We start from the raw sequence: 26,117 nt of genomic DNA on the forward strand, positions 1-26,117 counted from the left end.
ATTATGAATACACCATTCCTGTAAACTATACTGCTGAAAACAGAAGCGAGCCAGAAAAGCAACAGGATTCTTTGTACATCTGGACGCACAGCGGATGGGAAGGGTGCAGCGTGCAGTGTGGAGGAGGTAAGGCCATTTGGAAGCTTGGTGGGACTTGCTGTACGGTGTTTGTAGCCACCAGCCATTAGAGAGGTGCCTGCAGAAGACAGCATTGCCAAAGCATAAAGGAAACTGGCCATGGGAATGGATGTTGCTATAATGAACTCAAATGAGAGCTCATTCTCACCAGCTCTCCCAGCTATCATCCACATCCCCACAGTTAATTTTCACCCAGCATTTTGGCAGGGACACCGCTTTGTCGGCTCGTTACCGTAGGCTGGAACTGCACCTGGATTAGTGCTCCACGGATGGCTCAAGGCGCTGTGTGCAGCGCCATATCTCAAACCTCTGTCACATTCTTGGAGCAGAGTTTTCACAGGTGTTCAGGCATGTTCACTGAAAGACACTTCCTTCCCCAGGGATGAAACGGGGGCAGTGCTGCTGTGACAACTGCTGGAGATTGCATCAGACGCTCTTACTGTGGGGTGGGCTTTCTAGGAGTACCTGAGCACATTGCAAATCACACTTTTCAGATGATCCCTGGGATGTGCTGAGGCAGATGTGCTGAAACCCTAGGGGGAATTGATGCCTGTGAAACCAGAGACTGGTTTGTCAGCCACTGTCCATTGAATTTTCAGTGCTGGAAGAAGGAGGGTTTTCCCGGAGGAAAATGGATCATTTGCATGCATTCTGGCCAGTCTTTCTTCACCAGCAGACCAAATTATTTATCATATTATACAACACAAAGAAAGAGTGCTCATCTTCACGTTGGAAGGCTCACTGCCCTCCGTGTACTGAAATCATGGATTGATTTTTTTTCTGTAAATAGAACTCATTTTAAAAAGGACACTTACTTTTACTCGTGTTTTACAACAATGATTTCTTAGAGCCATTAAACCCTCACATGAATGAGTAGGAAATTTGATTGTAACTCTTTTGATTTGAGTTGCGTGCCCGCCACATATTTGGATCAAATCAGTACCATGCAACACAGCTCCTACCAGCAGCAGCTTGGTTGGCAATTGATCTCTTATATTTTGGTTGTCAGATGCTTTTACTACACATCCAAGCTGGGAAGGGCCTTTTGCCTTCCATACAGACTTTTACAAATTTTTTATTAACAGAATTTGAGTTATTTTTTATTATCTGCTGCAGATCATGAATAAACTCAATTTGATGCAGAGTCAGGGTTAAGAAGAGGATCTGAGAAACCAAAAGAATCAGCAATAAGGCAAAGTTGTATGGTGCGGGGATGGCATTTTCCTTGTCACATCCAGTCATCGTCATGCCGCCCTGTGGCACAGCTTTCCTGATGTCACACGGTGGAAGGCTGAACCCTGAGGGCCACACTGCTGCGTCTCAGTGCAACTCCTGATGCACAGACAGTTTATGTGAGAAGTCCTGACTTCTGAGATGTCTCCTACCGGCAGGGTTTTTCAAGTAGTGTATCTGGAGCACCAGAAGATGAGAAATAATTTATTTTGGTGGCTTAATTTAATCTCTTTGTGAAATACAAACAAACCCAGAGTATCACTCTTGAACCTTGGTCACTCCTTTTCAACCTGACTCTTTCTGAATGGGGAGCAGCAAGAGGCAGCTGTCCTGTCATTACCAGTCACTGAGGGGTGGACGGTTGTTTGGCTTCAGCTTAAACGGCTGGAGCATCTGTCCTAGCTGATTACAGGGCACAGCTACATGTGGAGGAGGAACCAGAAATGAAAGCAAATTGTTTTCAAGATTGTTTTCCCACTAAACACTAGAAAGAGAAATCCCAGCATGTTGTTCCTGTGAAGCAGTCAATTTCACAATTATTGGGGAAAGATTTGTAGCTTTTCTGACAAAAAAAACCCCCAGAATGGTACAAAGGTAAGACAGAAGTGGGAAATAAGATCGCTTGCAGAGGTGGTAGGTCTGTGTAGATTATATCTTGTGGAGATAGTAGGGAGCTTCTAGCTTTCGAGTTTTGGTTAACAAGTTGACACGGTTTTGTTCTTAGCCACCGATTTCCTTTTGCAGAGTTGTTTTTTATTTGCCTTGTAGGTGAACGGAAAACCATTGTGTCCTGTACTCGGATTATTAACAAGACCATGACACTGGTGAATGATAGTGACTGCCAACGAGTGAATCGCCCTGAGCCCCAGGTCAGGAAATGTAACACACACCCCTGCCAGTCACGGTAAGGAGTTAAAAAATAATAAAGCCCAATATCCTTTTCCTTGACAAATTGCCCATTTCTGAAGCCTCCGTCTGGTGAACATGGTGAAAATGTCTATAAGTATTGGAACACATTGTTAGCTGTAGTAACCAGCTGTAATATTCATTTCCTTTTGTTGAGCAGGTCAGATTTTCATTACCTCAGAGTCCATTTAATTTGTGGCCAGTAAGGCCAGATTCCATGCAAGCTGCCTTCATGCGTTGTTTGGGGATGCTGTTTTTTTCCCCTTGTCTGCCTCCTGGGCGACAGAGCAACTTGCAGTATAAAGCCAGAGAAGAGTGTGGTGCCTGCGTATCTAACCTTTTCCTTTTTTTTTTTTTTTTTTTTAATTCAAATCAGGACAGAGTAGGGTCTGCTTAAGAGTCCAACAGTGCTACAAAAAGCCTTGCAAACAACCCACAACCTTTAAGCTACTACAGCTGACCTGCTGTGTTGCGTGCCTGATCTGTATCTCCCAGTTCAGACTGGGAGTCTCTAGGCAAGAAGTGTCTCTTCTTCATGTGAAGTTTGTACAGTGTCTAGCAACACCTGTATAGTTTTGGAAACACACCTGAATCTTGCTGAAGTCAAGAAACACATTTTAGATGCTTTCGTCGGTAAGGGTGCTTTTCTGCATCAGTAGGAGTAATTAGAGAACTAATAGTAATAAGCTCTAAAAATAATAAAAAGTGCTCTCTTTAATTTGGCAAGCACTTTTAGTTGAATTAATTTTGATCTGCATTGTGTAAAAAAAAAAAAAAAAAAAGATGTTTCTGGCCAAAATGACAAAACACAGGAAGGCAAATTAATTTGTTCAGTTTGCTGCAAACAAAAAAGTTCACTTTCTCTCTGTAGTAATGTTTTGCATTGTGGAGTAATGTAGACACTCCACTTTTGGTAGTGTTAGAACATAACATCAATTTAGGATAAAGCTCAACAATATCTAAAAAGGCATATTCAAACCAACCTGCTAGCTGTTGCATCTTGTATAATCAGACAAGCCAGGGAAACATACCTACCGAGCTAATCCTGCTGGCAGAAACAATCGGGAAAATGAGAAACAACACGCTTCCTTCTAATTAGACCTGCACTCTGATTAAAGTGCCCCAAAGCAGGGAAATCCAGTGTCAGGTAATCCATCAATAAGGCTAGGCTGTTTCAGGTTTCGTTTTCTGTCTGCACTGCCTATGATTGCTGCCGTACAGTATTGTGGCCATACTGCTTTCAGTGGTACAGAAAGGTATCATGAGAAGCCCATGTGCTTCTAGGTGTGTAACGAGAGGCAACTCCCAATGACTTCAAGGAAACAACTGTCGTTTCCGTGAGGAAGTTTCCTAAATTCAGTGATGCCTTGATTTCTGTCATGTCATTCTCTCAGAAAGACAGAAACAAGGAGCGTCTGCTTGTGTTTCTGCCCTGGCATGAAATATTTCTTCTAGGCCTTTTGTGAAGCCATTGGGAGGAGACTGGAGTGATCCCAGGCAGTTATATGGAGGGGTTCCGGGTGGTAGAGATGAAGAAAAGCAATTTACAAAGCTCTGGGGGAAGTAGGCAGCTTCTGCGTCTACTAGCTGAGAGCAACAAAGGGAGGTCTTGGCCATCAGGTCTATTAGAGTCATAAGACCCACAGTGCTGTTTCTCAGTGGGATCTCCATGACCCTGAGCCCTTGGTGAAATCTTCTCTTTGTTGCACGCTTTCACCATGACATTGCTGCCTGTCCAGGGCAGTGACAGTGGGTTAGGTTAAATTACATGAAACCTCCTGAGAAAAGACTACTGTCTTCCTATATCCAGATTGTGTTTGTTTGTGGATTCAGGTCCAGCCTTTAATGTTATTCAAAGATATTCTTCTGTATGGAATTACCAGGCAATGTATAGCCACAATGTAGCACAGTTGTCCCCAGGAGCAATTAGCACTGGGACAGTGACACTCTCATTGGTCCGCTTTTTGTCAGAGCAAGGACAGCAAACACCAAATGTGCTTAGTACCCGGAAAGGCCACAAAATCCTTGCTGATGATCTGATAGACCACACTCTCTCACTCCCTCCGTGTAGACCACACTTTCACACTTAACATGCTTTTGACTGGAAACATTTTCAGAAGCACATTCTCTGTGCCTCTGTAGAATTTAAATTTCCACTTGCGTTTGCCCACCCAGATATTAGAAATGCATGCTTAGCATATTCTCTGACCAAGAACATCTTAAAGAAACCATTCTCTTTCACCATCTCAATGCTTTTTTATGAGCCCTGAATTTGTTTTAGGGTTTCAAGTAAAATTATTGTAGCATCTTGTTACAATAAGGTCCTTTCCCGTTTCCACTCAGACCTAAGCCCTTTACCTGAGTGTAGAAGAAAGAACAATGCTTTCCTTTCTGTAGTAAACCTGCTCTGTTTTGTGCGTTTTGATCTACATTTACACTTCTACTCAAAATTTAAAAGAATCACCTTACGGGGAATTTATCTCTAGGGAAGGGTTTTATGGCCAGCACAGGACTGGGTCATAGGACACTCAGTCTCTGTTCCTCTTTTGGATGTGTTGTGTGACTTCAGTTCACTGTCCCTTTGCTTCGTCTCTCAATCCGTGTAATATCTGGATTGCAAATTCTTTGGGATGGGGTGAGATCACGTTGTATAAAAGGAGGAAGAGGAGGAAGCTATTGCTGTTGAGATTGTAATAAAAATAAAAAAATAATAACCCACGTTATATATATAAAGTGATCTGGAGAAAAAAAAAGGGGTATGATATTAATAACAGTGACTTTCTTCCAGCACAATCCCAAAGTGCTTTGCAAATTATATATCCCTTTGAACTTCAGCCACCTCTTGGGAGAGCCAAATAACGTGGGGCAGGGGACAGTATTTTCATGAGGCCAAGGAGAAGATTAGAGCTCTGCAACTGCAACCCAGCATCTGAAAAAAACAAAGCAGGGTTGAAAAAAGGATTGGATACGCTGACATGTTTTAAAATTAAACGTCAGAGAAGAGATTTTTCTTAAGGGTTTTGTTGAAACTGGCAAAAATAAAAGAATCTTTCATTCTTTATTATTGTTACTCTTTCACCTTTTAAAAAAATGCTTCTTTTTCTTCCTATTTTATTTTTTATGTTCCTTGACCCTCTTTTTCCATTAAATTCTTTACAGCTTCCTTTCCTGTCCCAACTGCACCCTATTAGCACCTCTTTATTCTAATCCTTTGCCTAGCTCTTAGATATTTTTTACAAAACCCTGCTGTAACCAGATGGAATCTGGATTCTTGCATGCGGTGCGTATGGGTTGTTTCCAGCACACTGAACACCAACCCAAATATATAGGCAAACCCAGCACTCATGTTGGCACAAGACTCAGAAATCACAGATCACATCAGCTGTTATTACTGAAAACATAGGTCGGCCAGTGGCCACACACTTCAACATGCATGGTTGGGTCTATGAATATGAAACTGCTCCCCTCTAATGCAGGAAGAGAACAAAAACACATGAAATTTCCCAACTGTTAGACTTGTAACGGCCTGTATGCAAACACTGTTAATTTTTCTCCTATTTGCTGTAATAGATTTTAATAGAGGTTGAGTTCTTTCAAGGACCTGCTGAATATGCGGTGTTCCTACACAGATGCTTAACAGCAGCATAAAAGCCAGAAATCCCTGCCTTCATCTCCAGAAAACCACAGGAGACCTGAGCCCTTATTTTCACTGTTTAGGACTTGAAAGTATCTCCTGAATCCAAGGGTTAGTTTTCTGCTACTACCAGCAGCGTGTCATAGACTCCTTTCTGATTTTGCTCCACAGTCTCTGTCCCTCACTGGAAGGCTCCTCTGTGACCTTGCTGTTCATATGGGTCAGGATCTTTTATTTCCAGCCTTAATTATTCATTGTCATGTTTCAGCCATTTATTTGTCCTTGCATCAGCTCGGTTCCTTTGCTTACACGGTATTTCCCTCCCTAGCTCTTTGCCTTGGGCTAAGTGCCATATGATGTAGCAAACTGATGTATCTCCTCCTTCTGTCATTTTGCTGGGCTAAATCCATTACTTTTCTTTAACTTCTTATTGGATCAGAGACAGTGCATCAATTCTTCATTCCGTTGGTTGTCTTCTCTACTGGTGCTCTAATTTACATTATTTAAATTAATAATTTGAGTGCATAGGTGACCAGAATTGTATGTAGAAACCCAGTCTCAGTCCAATCTAGCATTTACACAGTTGCATTCATACTCTTCTGTCTTCATTGACAGTAACTCTCCTGATACATGCTTTGTTTTTTCATGACTGCATCATATTTGTGGCTTACAGTCACGCTAGATGTTTTCCTCCTCATTTGTTTCAACATATGAGTCCTACTTGAACACAGAAATGCTTGTTATTAGTCCCTAAGCACCCAACCTTGCACTGTATGCTATTAATTTTCATCCTATCTCTGTTATTGCAGTACTCAAGGTATTCAGTTCTTCCTGTAAGACATCCTATTCCTCCGTTGCATTGACAATGCTTTTAGACTTTGTATTTTCAGAATTTTCCCTGATTTTTCAGCAGTTTTTTTCTTTTTGTGCCAAGGTCATTAATGAACATACTAAATTAGATCGAATGCAAGACAGATCTTTCAGGAAGTCCACTAGTGACTAATCTTAATTCCTTTCATACCTGATACTCCTTTACAGCACTACACTGTGGCCAGCTCTCGCCTGCCATGCAATTTACGCATTGGTATCCATGTTTCACAGCATATCACCAGTTTCTCCAACACACATACTTATTTCCAGTGCAGCAAAAGGAGCCCTTTACTAAGAAGTAAATAGATTAAATCTACCACGTTTCCTTTGTCTGGAAAAGCAGATATTTTAATCAAAGAAATATAGCCAATGAGTTTTGCCTGGAGGAAACCTATGTTGCATCCATTTACCACTATGTCCTTGATTATTGTTTCCCTTCAAATCTGCTCTAAAAACTGGCACACTCCTGAGGTCAGGTCTGTGGCTACATGGATCTCTTCTTTCTGTCTGTCTTTCTTCTATTCCCCTTTCACTTTTCCATCCGTGGACTGGAATCCAACACCGTGGTCTCCAAGGGCTCACACGCCGCAGTGATGCCCGCTGGGGAAAAAAATTAAGCCAGTTGTGAGTCAGCCAAGGCCCCATCTGGCTCAGCACCTCGCAGACCTGCCCAAAAGGCTAGTGACCACTCAAAGCATGGTGCCTCAGTGTGTGATGGTTGGTAGTGCCCTTTGCTTTGATTCCTGGTCTGATTTAAGCTCATGCTGCTTATCTGTATGACCCTTGCTGGCTGAGAGTCCACCTCTCCCTTTAGACTCCACCATATACCTGTGACAGTGCTCTGTTGAACAGTCCAAGAATACAGCAACCAGTCTGATTCTGGTCTGTTTGCACCGTGTTTATTTGTGTTATCATCACAGGTAGATGGGGAGCAGAACAGTTTTGAATTTATTTTGTGAGGTGAAAGTCTTGCAAAGAGTAGAATTTGAGGGGGAGCAGTATGATGGAAAACTCCTTAAGAATGTTAGCAAATTACTTGCAGGGCTGTATGGAAATTATACTAAACTGGAGGGACGTATTGGGAGTGTCTGTTAACTGAAGGGACTGAGCTAGACATTTCATGGTTCCAAATGGGTATGTTCTTCCATTAATGCAGTCAGACTCTTTTGGAACCTGTACAAATGTTTATCATCCATATGGTCCAATTACAACGAGTTCAAAACCTTATCTGTGCCTTGTGCTAAGAAACATCTCCTTTGGTGTGTCTTGAATTTGGTTACATGAAAAAAAAAAGAAAAGAAGGAACAGCCATGGGGAGAGTTTCAAATCATTTTAGCCTGGAAATCTGGCATAAATAGTAATGTTAGCACCCTCTGATCCAAGGAGGCACCACGTAAGAGCTCATTTTGAAGTACTTCCCAAAATTGAAGTTGGGATCTCTAGAATCAGTTTGAGCTTAATGAATTTGCCAGGACTGTGCTGGACACTGTGCAAGACACGGTGGCTGCAGGCGGCTGAGCGAGCAGGCAATGCTGCGCCCTGGTGGCTGCTCTTCAGGGAAACCATCCAGGGCTGTCGGCGGTGGGCAGCTGCAGCAGGTCTCCAGCAGGTCTTGCAGGAGTAGAAGCCAAATGCTGTAGACCAGAAAGCCTGCGACTGTTCTGGAGACCTTTGTGAGTGGCTAGCTGATGTCCTGCTGTGGGCACATCTGGTTATCACCATCCACTAGAAGGAGACAAAATCACACACATTCCAGGTTAGAGGCAGTTCAGCAAGTGCAGCAACAGGCAGTCAGTAGTTAATTCACTACTGAAAGACGAAATTATATTTTCAATCAAATCCAGCAACTCAACTCAATGAAGCAACTCTGGAAGAGAAGTAAGAGAAGGCTTGGGAACAGGCAAGAGAGTAGAATGAGGAGGGCTTATCTGCTACTGCTAAATGCATTTACGTCAAATAATTCAAGATGACTTGCTAGAGCAGAAGTTAATTTGGCTTAGTTTTCACATGGAATCATGACACAGGTTTCTTACCTTTGGTGTAATCCCCCAGGCCGGCTTACATCACAGTTTTTGCCATTATCATGTTTGACTCAACAACCTGTGGTTGAACATTTCCTTGTTTTAAAATGTTAAATGATCTGTGTTTCTTTGGTGTGAGGTTCTTCAGGCCAAGTGCAGTCTTTACTCACAAAAAAGGATTAACAGGATAATCTAGCAAAATATTTAATTGTGAAATTCACTCCTACTGCTGCCTGCTGTAATGCTCTTCACACTGTTTGCATTCTGGGGCGTGAACTGAGGAAAAGGCACTGCCTTCCTTGAAAGGCAGGGAATGGAGCTGGACACCAGTTGCCCCATCAAAGGTACACTGGCCATGGGTAGGGATGACTCGTTGCAAAAGGGCTCTGAGAGTGCGGATATTCTGTGCCTTAGTGTAGCGAAGCAGCTTCCAGCAAGTAGGACGCCTACTCACACCAGCACTGCACTGAGTTCTCCAAAACTGAGTGATCTGCTCAATTTGGGCGAGGGAGGAGGGAGAATACAAAGTTACCCATTTAAAAAAACTTCCCAGGATGCATGTAAATTATGAAACGGTGTCCTATGGTTGATCTTATAATTGGTGGGAAATTAAAAAAAATAAAGCTGTCAAAATGATAATCACTAAAGAGAAAAAGAAACCTGTGTGAGAGAAAGTTGGCAAGTCTGTTAGCAGAATGACTACTGTACTGGAAAATTACTGAGCACTGTTTATAAAGGCAATCAGACAGGAATGTTAGTCTTGGAGTCCTACTTTCGACATCAGCAGCTGTATTATTCTACTAGATTCCTTGTACTTTTTTCCAAAAAAAAAAACCAACCACCTTCTAGTGACTGGGTGTGGCACAACCTGTTCCCAAAAGTCAAGATTCACCTGATTATTTTGACCCCGGTATGGCAGAGATATGGTGGAGAGTTTCACAAGTGTGTAGGGAGAGAAAGATACAATAGCAGAGTGTGTGTATTTCGTGAAAATCATGAGTCCATTTGTAAACAGTGTTTTCTTTCTTCTGCATATTCAAGCATGAACTTAGTTTGATAGCTGTAAGCAAAAAATATCTGACTGTCAATTCCATGTGACTGATTCTCAGAAATCTTTTCCAGTTCTCCTTGCTAAAATTATTCAGTGTGAAATCCTGGCCCCACTGCAAGTTGGTCTGAGTTTTGCCTAACCTCAGTAGAGCCGCAGTTTCACCCAGGTGCCTCAGAAAACTAAGAGCAACTTCGACAGGATTTTGCATCGCAAACTGGTGCTAAAGACAACCGGTGCTAAGTAGACATGGAGTTATCCTCACCTGTACATTAGTGCAACAATGTATGTTAAACCAAATGGTATGCAATAAAATCTGTTAGAAATGGACCCTCAGATTATACTGCTTTAGATTGGTTTCTGTCACAAGTGCTTTTTCAGACTAGCTATTTCTTGTTTAGTGGCAAATTTCCCCTGATACTTCATTCGGCAGTAGTACAGGCTCCTAACTAGTTGTAGTTAGGAGCCAGTTCTAAAAAAACCAGGTTTAATAAAACCAGAAAAATTTGTGTTATTACAAATGGGTCTTTGGTCACATCCAAGCTATTATTGTGAAAGTGGGGAAACTAATTTTACTGTAGCACCGGGGAGGGGAAAAAAGTAACACAATCCCTGTAGATAGCGAGTGCATGTGTAAATATGTCATGGATGTTTAGTTAGTGGAACAGAACCAACCTGCCGGCACTGGTCTTCTTGAGGGCTTGAGGCAGAAATAACCAGGTGAAATTTAATGGACTGCAATATTTACCCTAGTACATGTAATGGTTTTATGTTATAAGAGGCTACAAATCTCTAAAAAATGACCTCATGTCTTTTGATTGCACTCCTCCACCCCATCCTTCAGCCTTGACCCATTTTATCTTCATAGCATTTTTTCCCAAATCCTTAGCTACAAGTCTTCATTTGCAGACATTCATCTCCCCTGGGTTTATGTACATAGTGCTGTAGACAATTTTTTTCCTAGAAAATGCGGGAGTCTCAGGCAAGTAGGTAGAGTGGATAATTCAAGGTTAATGACTAATCCAGATGATAGAAAGATCAAATGACGAACTGAACCTCCAAAAGATATTTCAAGTTTGCTCCAGGGGCCTGCCAGATGAGTGTTGCCAAAGCAGATTAGAAGAAGAACTCCCAATTCCTCAGCAGAGATACTGAGAGGTCAGAGGTTGAGCAAGACTCAGAAGACAAAGATTTAAAACAGGCCTCTCAGATTGCATGTGCTGCCCATCCCAGCTTTTTGAGGCTGTAGAAAAATACACCCTTCTGGGCATATTTTAGCTAGAAAGACAGCCACTGACTGGGTTAAAAAATCTGTGCTTAAAAGCTCATCACTTTCTTCCTAAATCTAACCACTAGCAGGGGTCATCTAAGCTCTTGAATCTTCTATAGAGGTAACATTACAAAAAATAATACCATGGATAAAGCCATCCCTGTGGCTGTGAGAAAGACGAGTGTGTTTGTCACATAAATCAATACTTGTTGGAAAAATGAGAGGCTCTCCAGGGACTCCAGCTTGAGCACTCACGTGGTCCAACAGAAGATAGGTTATAACCTGGGAGGGAAGGACCAAACTGAAAAGAACTGTGGTGTCAAGCAATCCCTAAGATCAGTTTACAGGCTTAAAATGTAACGGGAAGCCAAAGGCTCTATATGATATACACAGGGCTTAGTGTACAACAGTTAATTGGCTTAGTTAACAGTACAGAGCTAGCTTGGTTTTTTTAAGTTAGAACACTGGATTATTTTTTACATTGTCATAAGAAAAATACGTACCGTTTTTTAAAAAATTAAGTAAGTCTCATTCTTAAACACACCCAGGTGTGATGACAGTGTAGAGAGGAAAATCTGTCTGTAGTGTAATTTAATAGCAACCATAACGTGATACTATTTGTACATCACATTTTTCTTTCCTGTGTGTGTATTGCTTGCAGATAGTAATTACGCTAATGTAATACCTTGCTGCACATTACTTTACCAAATATGAAACTGGCAAGAATTTTCATGTTTGATCACTTTATCCATAAATCCCTTGTCTTTCCACTTGGGTTATGAATTATGTTGTTGAAATGTAGTTGCAGATTCTGCATCTTACAGCTGCCTAGGAAGGGGGCTTCAGGAGAGCTGTGGGGGAAGATCGGGGCACTGCCAGTACTGCACGTAGGACTCACATTTACTTGTTTGCCAGATCATTTTTATGAGTCATTGAACCAAGCAGAGACTTCACTGAGAGGATGAAGTTTTGTGGTCAAAGTGATTATCCCCTAGACGCCTTTGAAAATATCCTACTTTACTGATACTATTATTATTCAAACATTTAATTTGTCATTTGTCTCTCAGATATGAAACTAAAACCCCTTCTTCCTAATAACCTTTAATTTCTGAGTATTTTGACTCCGTGTTAGCAGCAGTTGTCAAAAGCAGGACAGGGGTCTGTGAAGTTTCAGAGATCCCTTACAGTATAGCCCCACCTTATTTGTAACCGTCGGGCTCGGATAGGGATGGATGTAGTGGATCGGGAGCTGAAGCTTGTCATACAGATGCCACTCTGACAAAAAAGCTGGAGATTGCATTTTCACCACAGGCACAGCTTTGTCTTGATTCCCTGGGTTTTGGCTCATGCCCTGGGCAATCATTCTTCTCATGATGATGATTTTTATTTTTTTTTCTGTGCCAGTTTTCCAGTTAGACTCTGCCATATCTATGCTAGAGCGGCACTAACTAGAGACCACCAAACAGGGTAGAAACGAGGTGATTTGTCCCTTCCACAAAAGCAACCCCAAAAAAATAAAAGGAATTTTCCTTCCTGAAAGGAAAGTCGAACCTTACTTCTTAAGGCATCTTGGAAATAGTTGGCATGCAGTGTGCTGCCCATCCTAAATGCAAGCTCACAGACGGCCCCTGCCAAGAATGTATTTTTATCTTTCTCCTTTGCTTTCAGTCCCTTTCCCTTTTTCTTTTGCCAGTAGCTGTAGATCACAGTGAGAGTACAGTGCTGAAGTGAATATGAGTTCAGTGGAGCCTGTACAGAAGCCGTTCCCGGCCTTGTGACTCAGATTCTGCTTGTAAAGCAAAGTCACTCTTTTCCCCTCCCTGCCCTTGTTGACCAATTCCTTCACCCAGATAGATAACTCACTCCACATTTGCTCGGACAGGGCAGCGCCCAGCTGATATCAAGGAAGCCCAGCTATTAATTTTCATGAACACTGATTTCTGCACTATTTTTGTCAGCCTTTTAGTCCCAGTATTCAATTACCCAGCTGGCATTTTCCCATTCCATAAGCAAAATACCAAGCACTCAGCCACAGAGATGCGCCAAAACTACTGTCTAGAGAAGCACGTTTGGTGTCTCGCCAGCTGTTTTAGCCAACGGAAATTCACAGATGTGTCAACTGCCTTAATGCTGCACAGAAACATTTGAGCGGGGCCCTGTTCCACAAAAGACAGGTGGTCAGCCTGCCCGATCCCGTCCTGCTCAAACCAACTGGCTTCCGCCTTCACTGTCAACGCAGTCATCAGCGCTGTCACACCAGATCATCAGTCACAGCATTTGGCAAATGAATTCATGACAATTGCACCAAGTGAAGATGTTTCTACAAATTGCGCTGAACTGATTTTTCCCCGTTCAGGAATGGGAAGATGGGAAACAGTTGTTTGATTCGTTTAGGACAAGTTACGCAGCAACTTCAGAAGAAATGTGGTTAGTAAGTTGGCATGTATAGTACTCTGCCTGGACTACAGGAGCCTTCAGCAAAATGAAGTAGTATTTCTGAGCAGGATTGCTTTTGAGTCTTATTTGAGCCATTTACCATAATAGACAACCCAGAATTGGGTGACAAGCAAAAGATTCATGGTATAAGGATACTAATCTAGATGATAGTCCTAAATAACAGGCTAGAAGGTCAATTACCGGGTGAGAAAGGCATGATAACCTTCCGGTGCACAGCGCCTACACAGTTATTGTTTCAGTCTTTCACTCCATCCGGGAATGCCTGTAATTACAGAGAACATGTTCCTCATTGACAGATTGCAGGAAGCGTAAAGATCGATGCAACTCGTCTTTAGGAAAAAAATTGTCCCTCCTTGCATACCTCCTAATTCAGATTCTTAGACATTTTATTCACTGTACTGTAGCCCAGCTCTAACCACAGTGGTGCTTCCAGCACTTGCTGGAGTCAGTAGGAGCCTTTCCCTTGGCCTTACGTTGAGCTGGAAGACAGCGGGGTGAGGTTGCCTCATTTCCCTTGCATGTCCACAGCTGGAGACTGCTCACGGCAGCAGTGTGTTCCTTACTTTCGAGGAACCCCAACACCTCACAACGTTGTGCTGAGTGTTTGCCAAAGAGCCTTTAAAGACATAGCAAAGCAAACAACAACAAAAAAAGGCCAGGTATTTGTTCCCAGCACACTTTGATCAAAGGGGAAGGAAATGGCAACTGAAATGTGCTTACAAAGTAAATGAATCCCAAAGGGTCAGAGGAATGATGGGTATAGGGAAATACCCCCTGACCCCATCAAGACTGGGTTATGGCACATCCTTGTGGGCTACGGCAGCTTTGAAACAACATTGCAGGATCCTTTCTATAGGGAAAATCTTGTCTTTTTTAAGTACTTGAGCTTGGCAGTTAAATGCAATTCAGATTTTCTAAGAATGAACATGGCCAGTTATTCTCCATTTTTGAGGCCCCTAGTGAACTTCAAACAGATGAGATTCCAATTAAACATCCTGGAAAATCCAGCTATGAAAAGTGAAATCTCACCACCGGCTGTGAGACGGTGAACTAAAAGTGAGACTGAAGATGTCTTTGCATTCAAATAGTCCGGAATGTAGAGGATTTGTATGCTTTGAGGTCATGTAATGTAGGGCTAGAGAAGCTGACGCTGGTCCTGGATGCGGGAAAGCCGTGTTGAGCTAGGTGTCTGGCCGTAGCACCATCCCAGTTTGTACGCAGTAAGTATAGGTTCTCTGCACAGCTCCACTGCACAGTGAGATGTGCATGCAGATGTAGCAGTGGTTTCCCCAGGTACCTCTCAAAAGCGACAGTATTTGTCAGGTAGGATGGTCTGCAGACACGTCTGTCTTTGGGGGAAAAATGCAGCCACATTGTAGAGACTGGGAGTTAAAAGGACCTATGCAGAGTTTGTGTTTCTGTCTGTATGGAGACAGGAGTGCATATTCACTTGTATACCGACGCTTTTCTGCTTTGCACACTCCCGAAGGTGATCAGGTGATCTCAGTGTGACGACAATACAGCACCATCGAAAAACTCACAAATCTAGGAAGAGTTGCCCATTTCTACTGGTTTTAAGTGAAGCATAATGTTTTATCCCACCAGTTTTTTAACATTCCTTCTCTACCTCCTTCCCAGGTGGGTGACTGGCCATTGGAGTCCCTGCTCTGCTACTTGTGAGAAAGGTGTCCAGCACCGGGAAGTGACTTGTGTTTATCAGTTGCAAAATGGTACCTATGTTAACACAAGAGACCTCTACTGCCTCGGCAACAAACCAACAACAGTACAAAGCTGTGAAGGACGGGACTGCCTTTCTATCTGGGAAGCATCAGAGTGGTCAAAGGTAGGAACTTGATTCAAGAACGAGCCAGACTGCACATAGCTCTGGATACACTCGCCCTGATCCAGCTAAATGCTTAAAATTAAGTATGTTGTCACGGTCAGCATACTCAGTGCCACTGGGTAGGACTGTCATTTATTGAGATGATCAGTTTGAAACTGAGGTTTGTATTCCATACCAAACGAGTTATTAAGGCCGGTTTTAGATACCAGCTGCACTCTTTATGGCTGAGACTCTTCTTGTGGTGCAGTTCCTACCTATTTTACATGGGGAATTTTTACATGGGGTCTTTTGTTAACAATCCCAGGTACTTCTCTCTCCTTTTTATGAAATGGAGTAAGTCAAGTTACACAAGAATTTTTCCAGAATGGAAATTTTCCATATTTGTGACCATGTATCTCATTTGCAAATCCATAATATTTTTTCAATAACTGGTTTACTTTTCCTTTAATAAATTTATTTACCTTTTGTCATGTCTGTAATTGCCCACTCATGATTTTAAATTCCTTCTTTTTCTGGCACATTTCTGCTGTTATGTAGCACAGTTGACTCCAGGACACATTTGATGCTCTGCCAGTTTGAACACTTCTCATAACTAGGACTTTCTTCAGTGGTAATCACTTCAATCCTTAACATTTTAATCTGATGTTATGGAGTAAATATCACAGTAGTGGTATCATTTTATAAATCAATTTTCTCATGTATGTTTTTGAACTTTTTGGTTATACAACAAAAAACAGCTGACCACATTGATGTCTGGTTCCCAATCAAAAACGTGTGTTTTCAAAGCAAATTCCGATACAGTCTTCATTGTGGAAAAAAATAAGTTCCCCTTTAATTGCCAAACACTCGAGACTGTTTTGAACAAAGTTCTGCTCAACCCATTTTTAATGACAAAAATAGAGGCTGTCAGAAAAAGGTGAATGTTTCCTCTGTTAGCGAACTAGAGGAGAAAAAAATACGGATTTCCTTCAAATAAAGGAGCTGTATCTTAACTGCAAAGCTGTGTTACTCCTTTACAAAACCTTGTGGGATTTGACTAAGTAATTTGTTAATAAAATAAGACCTAATGATCTCAGCTGGACACTCAGGGACTGTGCATATTATTTAGTAGACTGCTTTGTTGTGGAATCTCTGTAAAATCTGTATGTTAAGAAATTCTTCATGAAAACAGAAGACTTGAGGAAAGAAAAAAGCTCTTAAAGAGGGTGATTTATATGTGACCACCAAAGATCTGTTGGAAAACTTTTGCAAATGCTGTTTTGTCTAGGAAAGTATATGCAGTATTAATCTGTGAATGACTTAAAAGCTTGTGGGAAGAACAAACAGTTGGTGTTTTTCCCAGACTTGCTTGTAAAACCCACCTAGAGATTTCTCCTACTGTGAAAAATACTCCCACTTCAGTTTGATTTACTTTGAGTAAATTGGACCATTTGAAAGATTTTATATAGTGTGCTTTGTAGTCTGAGATGAACAAGTGCAACCCTGAGGAGTCCACCCTGAGGACTGAGGAAAATGATATATAATTTGGGAAAGTCTATTGAACTTGGGGCAAATTCATGGCTTTTAGGTATCATTTAGGGAGCTCCAGCCTGGGATCTCTGGCAAGTCTTGTGCTCTGAGGAGTCCAGCAAAGCAGTTTCTGGAATTCTGCAAAACCTGGAAGAATTCATCCCTGTATCTCGCAGAACTATACAATTGTGCTTGTTACAAAGATGTTACATCCGTTAGGAGGTCACGCCACGAGCAGCACATAGTAAATTAAGTGGAAGGTTTCCCAGATTTTCAAGAAGTCACTTTGTAGTGCTCTGAAGTATTTAAAGGCATGTCTGTTTGCTTGCCAGCTCATAAACGCTTGTCATTCATGTCCTTAACAAGGCCAGCAGGTCAGAACTGCCTGGATTGTGTTTTTAAGACGGTTAGACAGGCATGCTGAGATTTGTCCATTTGATGTAATTTATATCAAGCTGACGCTTGTTTCCAGCATAGACCCCCTGGATGGAGAAGCTTCTTGGAATATGTTCAAAAGACCTCACAGAATATCTCATATCTTCACTATTTATTCAGTGTCAAATCAACTGTCTTTTGCACGCTGATCCCCTGAAGGGGAGAATTTGACATGCTAGAGGAGGTTAGTTTTTATCTCAGTTGGTACATATATCATTTTTCCACCCACCTGTCCCCAGTGGCTCTTCAAGAAAATTTCTCACTCTTAACCACTGCAGTGGCATGAAAATGAAGAGCAGAGAGACTAGCTATGCTGTTGTGGCACTTAGATGGCTGTGACAGCATCAGCAGATCTGTTACTCTTTTACTGAACTGGTTATTTAAAATAGAAATTTTGTTTCAGTTCACGCCAGTGTCCTTTTCCCACCTAGTACAGTCAATGGAATCAAGATGAATTCTCCAGAAAAACCAAATTTCCAGCCAGCCATTGGCAGAGATAACAAATGGGTGACCAGATATCCCTGCCCTTTAGAAGCTACCTTCATAGTGCCCAGGCACAAAATCATTTGTGGACAATTTGTGCTCACGTGTATGAACATTTGTTAAGAGTGCCCAAATGTTTGAATCAGGTCTTCCTTCAGCAACTGATTCTCGCAGCTCTAGTAGCCTGCTGCTTCCTCAGAGGACTTCAAACAATTCCTGATTATACTTTTGGTGTTGAGAAGTCTATGTTTCATCCCCTCTGATGTCTGTGGCTGCCTTGCTGGCCATGATTGGAAGCTGATCACAACACTGTGGCTCACTGAATGGTGCCTCTCCTGAGCTATCCCCTTTGTACGTTTGAAGTTCTTCGGAACTAACATAGTGATGAGGATATGGCAAAACAAAGAGTGAGGGTTGTGCATGTGTTTCACATGAGAACATGTGTGAGAACTGTGACTTTGCCATGGTATGTACAAACTGTACCGCAGAAATGTGTTTGTAACAGTGGTCTCATGCTACTGTGATTTAAAAATGCATTTATCGCCACCATTTTACTCCCATGATACATCAAGGGATGTGGCGGTTCTGTGTTGTAAATCTCAGTGTGTCCTTGTTCAGTATGAATGATGAGCTCTTAAAAGATTTAGTGGTTTTTTCATCTGTAACACCAATTCTAGCAAAATGCCAGCTGGTATTTTTCAAAGAAGGTTGATTTTCAGGATTGCCATTTTTTGTAAGTAAAATATTTCACAAGCAGATATCCTGCTTTTCAAATTACTCTTTTATGTTTGAAAGGGGCTTAAATTATTGGGAGACAATCTTAGAATTATCAGTTTTCCTCTGCATTCATAAAACCAGCTTTTCCTTTTAGCTATGTTACCAAGATAAAAGTTATAATTTCTAGGCATCATGTAATAGAAAAAAAAAATACCTGTTGTTTTGCAGTGCTCGGCAGACTGTGGCAAGGGGATTCAGAAAAGAACAGTGACGTGCACAAATTCTCAAGGAAAATGTGATGCGGCCACCAGGCCAAGAGATGAGGAAGAGTGTGAGGATCACACAGGCTGTTACGAATGGAAAACCGGCGATTGGTCTAAGGTAACAGTGAACACTGCGTGGTATTTTCTGTCTAAGTGCAAAGATGTTCAGACTGCTTCGCTTCTGTGTGCTGTTTGTGTTAATTTGCAGTTTAAATATTTGGAAAGGAAGGGTTTAACAGGTTTTGATTGGAATTTTGCTGGGATTTAAACTCCCCTTGTGCTGTTTATAACCCAAACATTGCAACACAGGCTTATGGCTATGACCCAGCAAGTTTTAGAGAAGTGTATTCCAAACAGGATAGAAATGAGTATTAATTGACAGCTTAACCATCCAGAGGCAAAACCTACACAAGGTTCCCACCACAGGTGGACTCTTGTCAAAACGCTTCTTTATAAATGATGCTGAAACTGCTTTCCATATTTCAAAAAGCAAACTCTGAACAGTTCTGGCTAGCAGATTGAATTCTACAGAAAAGAATTCATTAGCAGTGTCTCCCAGGAGTGCAGAGAACTAAGGAGGTGTCCCATTCCCAGCCTTGGCAAGCTAAAAAGAAAATTGCAGAAGATTGGTTTCCTTGAGCATAAATATGTGTTAAAAAAGTTGCACTTCGAGTTAGGAACCTAGTCACCGAGAAGAAAGGAAACCTCACAAGGGGGCTGTGGTGGGAGTTTTGTCTCCCTCAATGCATCAGTGTGGAGCTGATAAGTGAGCTGGACCTTAGTCTTCTTATCCCACAGGTGATAAATCTGAATGTTTGGGAGAACTGCTGTTAAACTGAAGACTACCTGGGGGGAAGCATGGGAAAGCCCTAGCAGACGCACACAGAAACAGAGGGTAATTGAGATCACTCGCAGCTGAATTCCGTTCCTCTGCCTTGTGTAGGTCCTGCATGCAGAGTCTGACAGTACTCTATTTCATTACCACAGATGCAGGAGTAGAGCTGTGCAGCTGAATTTCATGCTAATCTGAGACCTACACAGTATAGTCCAGTCCTAGACTTATTCCAACCACCTGAAATGAAAGAAAACCATGAATTTAAAGGCAGAGCCAAAACCATCAGTCCCTTCCTCCGGGCTGGATTTTACCTTCACTTAGGCCTGTCTGAACTTCATTTCTCCAGTGACATCAGTGGAATTAATTCCCAAGTGCAGTGGTTAAGCCAGAGCAGAGTCTGCTCTGTATTTGCATTCTAATCTTAAAGTAACAGGTAGTTTTGCTCGGGAAGGAGGCCTGGCAGTGTGAGAAACTCAGCCTTTGCCAGTGTTGTTCATAAAGCATCCTTTACATTACTGACTTCATGTTTGCATAAAGAAGTAAAATTTCCCAGGAATATTATATTCCAGTTTGGTTTTATCTTATCTTTGTAACTGTACTGTTCTTTAAACAGAAAGCCTACTTTGTGTTCTGGAATGTACGGCATGTGCAGAAACCACTGGGATACAGTAGTTGCATTTTGCTTTCCAAAAACCCAAACTCCAGCAAGCAAAATCCAGTGAAACAGAGGCCCATAATGGGCAAATCGGCTTATCTGTGATTGCATTTTTTTTACATTGTGATTAGGAATTACAAATATTTATAGATATACTCAGTCATAGATACATGAATTTAATGGTGTCAGTGCTGGGGAATGCATTAAGAACCTGCCACATACAAAAGGTCTGTATTTAAGCTGAGCCAGGAATTTGTATCACAGAATGTTTAGAGTATTGAACATTATTTTATTCATAACCTGGCACACAGAGTGCATGCAATCTGGCCAAAACAAACAGTTCCTGTGTGTTAACAGGTGAAATAACATTATTTATTTATTTGTGGAATTTTAAAACATTTTGGCATGCAAATTGACCCGGATTCTCTTTATAGGGAGGAGTATGAAATAATTGCGTATTCTCTGATTACATGGATTGAAAGTTCAGTGTCGTGTGAATGGTTCCAATCTGATAAAGATGTTGGCTCTCTGCTAGAAAGGCTGCAATTATACATTGGCCACAATAAATAGTGTTGTTGACGGATTTAGTGTCTGCATGTAAGCAGGACAGGATCAGTGCAAAATCACTTGTTATTTGCCATTCTTAACTCAGGATCAGGATCCTCCCTGTGCAGAAGGGCACAAAAGCTTATGCGCTGCAATGTGGCCTGCTTCTGTCTGCAGAGAGCTTGTGCCAGCTCTCTGCTTCCCAGGAATTTCACCCTGTGCGAGTCCAGCAGGATGTTCTTGGACTTAGATTTGGTTTATAACGAGCATTTAAAATTCTAGACATATTGGTTAATTCTGACTGGACACTTAGATCACACAATTAGATTCTTATTCTCTGAGTAGAGGGGTAAAAAAAGTCACCACTGGATTGCTACAAAAAGGTATGGGTAGATACAATTCTTCAAAGAAAGTATATTGCCCCAGAAACCCGGACAGCTGAAATGTTTGGTGTGGAATTCAATTCTTTGCAAATCTGGAGTGAAGGATTTTCATCATGAGGATCCAGAAGCTTTAATGCAGGGCTTAGACTTAGGTGGAGAGCCTTTACAGCTATCGGCAACTCGTCTTTGGTGTTGTCCGGCTTTAAACAGTTCCTCCTTTAAGCAGAAACACAAAGTCTGCAGCAGTTAGATTATAGTGAACTCTTTAAAATTCATACTTCCATGGTAAAATTCCATTGTAAAACATGTGTTCCCGGTGCTGTAAAAATCACTGTGAGAGAGCTTTATGCTGACTAAGATGGAAACTTTTTCTATTCGTACAAATTGATCTCAGAACAAGCAACAACTTTTTGCAATTAATGCATTGTACATTTGTTACTCATTGTTAAGAATCATCAGGGAAGCGAGATTTAACTAACAGTAGTAATTATCACAGATTAAAATAAGGGGCTTTGATGGTTTGTGGGCAAACAGCTTACATGGTGGTTTGGCCTCCAATCCTTAATTTCCCAAACCAAGACCGTTTGAAGGTACCAGGAAGTCAGCTACAAAAGAGGCAAAACCTCATTTAAAAAGTCAAGTTCAGATACAGCTTGTAAATAACAGGCTGTTTGGGTGGTAATGGCAGACTTATGTTTATATTCTTAGTAGTAGTATTTATAGAATAGGTGGACTCTGGGCATGAGAAGACAGATCACATCCCTGAAGAGCTCCCAGCCCTGTTTAAATAACTCACCTTGCATCTGACAGCAGCGGACGTGGTTATCCCATATAAGATCTTGGATCCTGTTGCATTCAGAAGGTGCAAGAGTGGGCAGCAGTGAAAGCTCCAAATCTCCGCCAGACCAGTCGTGGGTTTATGTTCTCAGACCCTGGATCTGCTTGTGGAGAAGAGGTGAGGGGTGGAGGCATGGCGGGGCTGATCTTTAACCTGCACCCGCCAGCCAAAACCTCATCCACTGGCCTGAGTAACCACTCTGCCGCCATTGCCTGTCCACACGCTGAAGAAGAGGAATTTTGTTCCATTTTCTGTCAGGTTTAATTGCAGATGCTCCTTACTGCATTTCATAGCTGTGGAAAGCATTTGGAGCTAATCGAGCAGATTTAGCAAGCAGTCTTGGCTGTCGTATTTGTGTATTCCCAATGTATTAGCAGTATATTTCAAGTGTTGCATGAGAAACTGATATATCTAGTTCGCTTTGCAAACACATAGGGACAGGACTGTAAAGTTCTTTTAAATGTCTTTGAAGTTACCTTTGTTAGTCCAGTGCTTGAGATTAGCAGAACTGTATACTGTAATTCTAAAGACAGATTATTGTTCTGTTACTGGTAACCATGTGTAACCGCTGTTACCACTGCTATTAAATTTGCAACTTCTCTGCACTACTGCAACTTCTCTTTTAAATCCATTATCTTAAAGGGATGTAATTATTATTTTTAGCATTTAACACAAATGCAGCATTGGTGTTAGGAGTTAGAAAACTAAGCTGTTCCTGGCCCAAGAGTCTTTGAACCTCGTAGAAAGACAGATTGCACAGCGAGAAACCCACTGAAGGTGTGTGAACCTGAAATCGTATTTTATTGTTGTCTGGATTCTTCAGGATTGCAATTCATTATATCATCCCTTTTTATATATGATGCAATATACAAATGGGAATCCAAGCCATCTCCCATTCCGTCATTTCTTCCAAAAGGAAATTCCACATCCAGTTTGCATTCAGTTAAAGAAACAAACATCTCATACGCTCTTTGTACTTTGAAATAGTTCCTCCTTGTTTGAAATCTGAGCTGTTAAATGTTCTAGCACTGGAAACATTTTTACATTTTTGTTGTAGCTGTGCTAGTCAGAAGAACAAACATAGGTTGCTCGGTTTCCCAACACTTGCCTCAGACTGCTAGGCTGCTGAAAGTACGCCTCGTGATGCTTTAGCAAGACAGTAGTTCATTCTTTCGTGATGAATTGTATTTTGCTGACGAACTTTATGTCAAGGATTACATTCCCGTGAAGAATGCAGGCAGCTAGTGAGCAGAATGTGTCTTTATGGATGTGGCTCTCCGGGAGGGTTAGCAGAACACGCAGCCTGAGTCCGTACCATTCGCCCGCTCTAGGCTGCGCTTGAAGGGATCAGCCGCGGGACTCCGGCTTTCCGTTGAGGTCTGCCCTGACTCGCCCAGTTGAAAACATACGTCCCAAATGATGGGGGGTGCGCTGCGGGCCTGCTGCGGGGAGGTGCGGGCTTGATGTATTGGCCACCTACGGTGGTGACAAAGATCAGTTGTGCTTGATGGTGAACAGCACTAGGGACTGCTTTTCAGCTTCCCAAGGTTCCCCCCATGTCCTCAGCTCTCTCCCCTTCTTCTCCAGTAATCATGGGGAAAGCACTCAGGTGCAAACGTATAGGCCAAGGCTGTATTTTTTAAGTTCCTTTTCTCCGGTTGGCTTTTGGACTCTTCTAGGATATAACTGAAGAGGCAAGATTATATAGCAGCAGCAATTCTCCACAGGATTTTTATGGATCTTTCTTAATTTCCAGTTTTACTTAATTGTTTCACTATTTTATATGCCTCGACATGCTCCATTTCTGCCCTGTGACTGAAGTACTGTATTTCAAGCCAATAGCACAGTTTAGGGTTCCCAGTTTCATTTTTTTGACAATTCTCCTTTTACCTGGTATTCTATCAAGGAAGGTAGAATTACAAGCAAGGTACACCAGCTCCATCGCTAGTGCTCATTTTCACAAGGGTGCATTTTCAGCTTTGTGGGTAGAAGTTTAAACATGCAACTTCTGTCCCTCAGGCAACAATTTAGCTCATTAACCTATTATATTACATAGCCCCATGAAAAGATTTTTAGAAGAAGAAAGATACATAGAAGCCTTGTAATATATTGGCTTTGCCATATTTTTTCTTTGCAGTTACAGTAGATGCTCTGTAAATACTAAGGCCTATATTAATCTCGGATAACTCAGTATAAAGCCAGAGTAACTGTCTTTCATTCTTCCCTACAACCCATTGGCCACAAGCCAAGGATCTCATTCAGCACAGTGGGTCAGATATCAGTCTCTCTTACATTAGTGTAAATCCAGATTAATTCAGCCACTTAAGTTAATGCAGGCTTATGCCCATGCCATACTGATCAGAATCCGACCTGCTGGACTGTGCAAGATCTTTGGGTCTTGTGTAGGCACCATCACGGATTCATGCTCTCAGGTGAACACAGAAATATGTGACATGTCAAGCTGGGCTTCAACTAGGAGAGAAAGTCGAGGAGAAATCTTTTTTCTATCACTTTACATTTCGTATAACCACCTGGCACAACTTTCACTGGATTCAGAAAGATTGTACACTCCAGAAACTGGAAAGTACTAGTGAGGATCAGCTTGGCAAAGTGCAATGTTAAACAATATTCTTGTTGCCAAATAGTGTCAGTAGTGATAAAGCACATCTGAAAAATTACCTATAGCCACCTGCCCTCCCTGGACATCAATACTTGCCAATTTTTTTACAGTCTTTTGCAGAGCCTATGAAATGCTGGCTATGGGTTCTCATCCCAGGGGAATATTAACAATAGGGAGGAAAAAAATCTCATTTCCTACAAGAAAAATACTGGTTTCGTGCCAGACATTGAGGTGTTTCATACTGAAGATCAGCAGTCATTCATCACAATGGGTGGTAACAAGGATTTTGTAATTGCAAATTAATTGTTTTGGCAGGATTGCAGTAGATTGTTGGGATTGGGTTTTAGGTGTTTTTTTGGTTGGCTGTTTTGGGTGGGTTTTGTTTTTTGTGGTTTGGTGGTTTTTTTTCAAAAAATATTCTATAATCTTCCAGTGCCAGGAAGGCATGTTTTCTGAGTTCCAAATGTTTGGGAACATCAACAAAATCCTCTATATGCCTCACTTTTAATGATTAATTCACATTACATGATAAGAAAAGTAAATCAAGGACAGCTGTGGTTTGAGAGGTATATTCAAAGCTGTTATAAATATAGAAGCAAACCGTTCTTTGTTCTAACATTCATTACAAATTCGTGGCTTGACCCACCATCTGTTCATGATAAAATATAGACAACTTGTTAATTCTTCATAAAGGTCATAACTAAGTTCATCTTCTTCTACCTTGGAGAAAATAACTTTTCTTGTTGAATTGAGAGAAAACTCTGCAGGAGGGATGGCCGCTTAAAACTGCATTCGCACATCACAGCTGACAGACCCTTTCCTGCCTCTTACTCACTTTGGCTCAGCAAACAAATTCATGATTTATGGCCGCTTGTGTGCCTTCAGCACCATAGCTTCAAACTGATGTTGGAAGACTGTCTACAGGCTTCACCGATGCAAATCAGTTGTTCTCCAGATGGTGATAGAGCTGGATGTGACAGGAGAGGACCCAACAAGCTTTAGTATTCAAACCCTCTGCTTTTCTGGTCCTAGACATGACCAGGAGCCAGACCATCAGTGTCCTAAACCTAACTACTGCCCCTATGGACTGCTCTAAGTTGGACTGCTCGTTGTGGTTCCCCATGATTCATTCCTCTGGTGTATGATCACTGGTGTGCAAACCACAGCCTTTTTTGCCAGCAGCTAATCTCAAAATACCTATGGCTACAGAGGATGAGAACGAATGGCCCAAAATTGGTTATATCAGACAGGGACACTCCTCAATTTGGCAAAATTGTTGCCAGTATCCTAGTAAAAATTTCATGCAGCCCTTTAGAAAGGAAGATGAAAAGTCATAGCTCTGCATTTCTGAAGCAGAATGGTACCCTCTTGAGTTATGATGAGCTAAACCCATCACCTTTAGTTCAACTTCCA

General features: G+C 41.7%; 1 protein-coding gene across 1 annotated transcript in view; it reads left to right on the forward strand.

Annotated features, from left to right (window-relative positions):
- ADAMTS17 (ADAM metallopeptidase with thrombospondin type 1 motif, 17) overlaps positions 1-26,117 on the forward strand; it is a 180,100-nt gene that overhangs the window by 141,331 nt on the left and 12,652 nt on the right. The window contains exons 18-21 of the mRNA XM_009887027.1: positions 1-126; positions 2,140-2,275; positions 15,216-15,420; positions 18,793-18,945. Coding sequence (XP_009885329.1) covers positions 1-126; positions 2,140-2,275; positions 15,216-15,420; positions 18,793-18,945 — 620 coding nt within the window. The remainder of the gene's footprint in view (positions 127-2,139; positions 2,276-15,215; positions 15,421-18,792; positions 18,946-26,117) is intronic.

The sequence above is a fragment of the Charadrius vociferus genome, unplaced genomic scaffold (assembly GCF_000708025.1).
Source record: "Charadrius vociferus isolate BGI_N301 unplaced genomic scaffold, ASM70802v2 scaffold190, whole genome shotgun sequence".
Lineage (NCBI taxonomy): Eukaryota > Metazoa > Chordata > Aves > Charadriiformes > Charadriidae > Charadrius > Charadrius vociferus.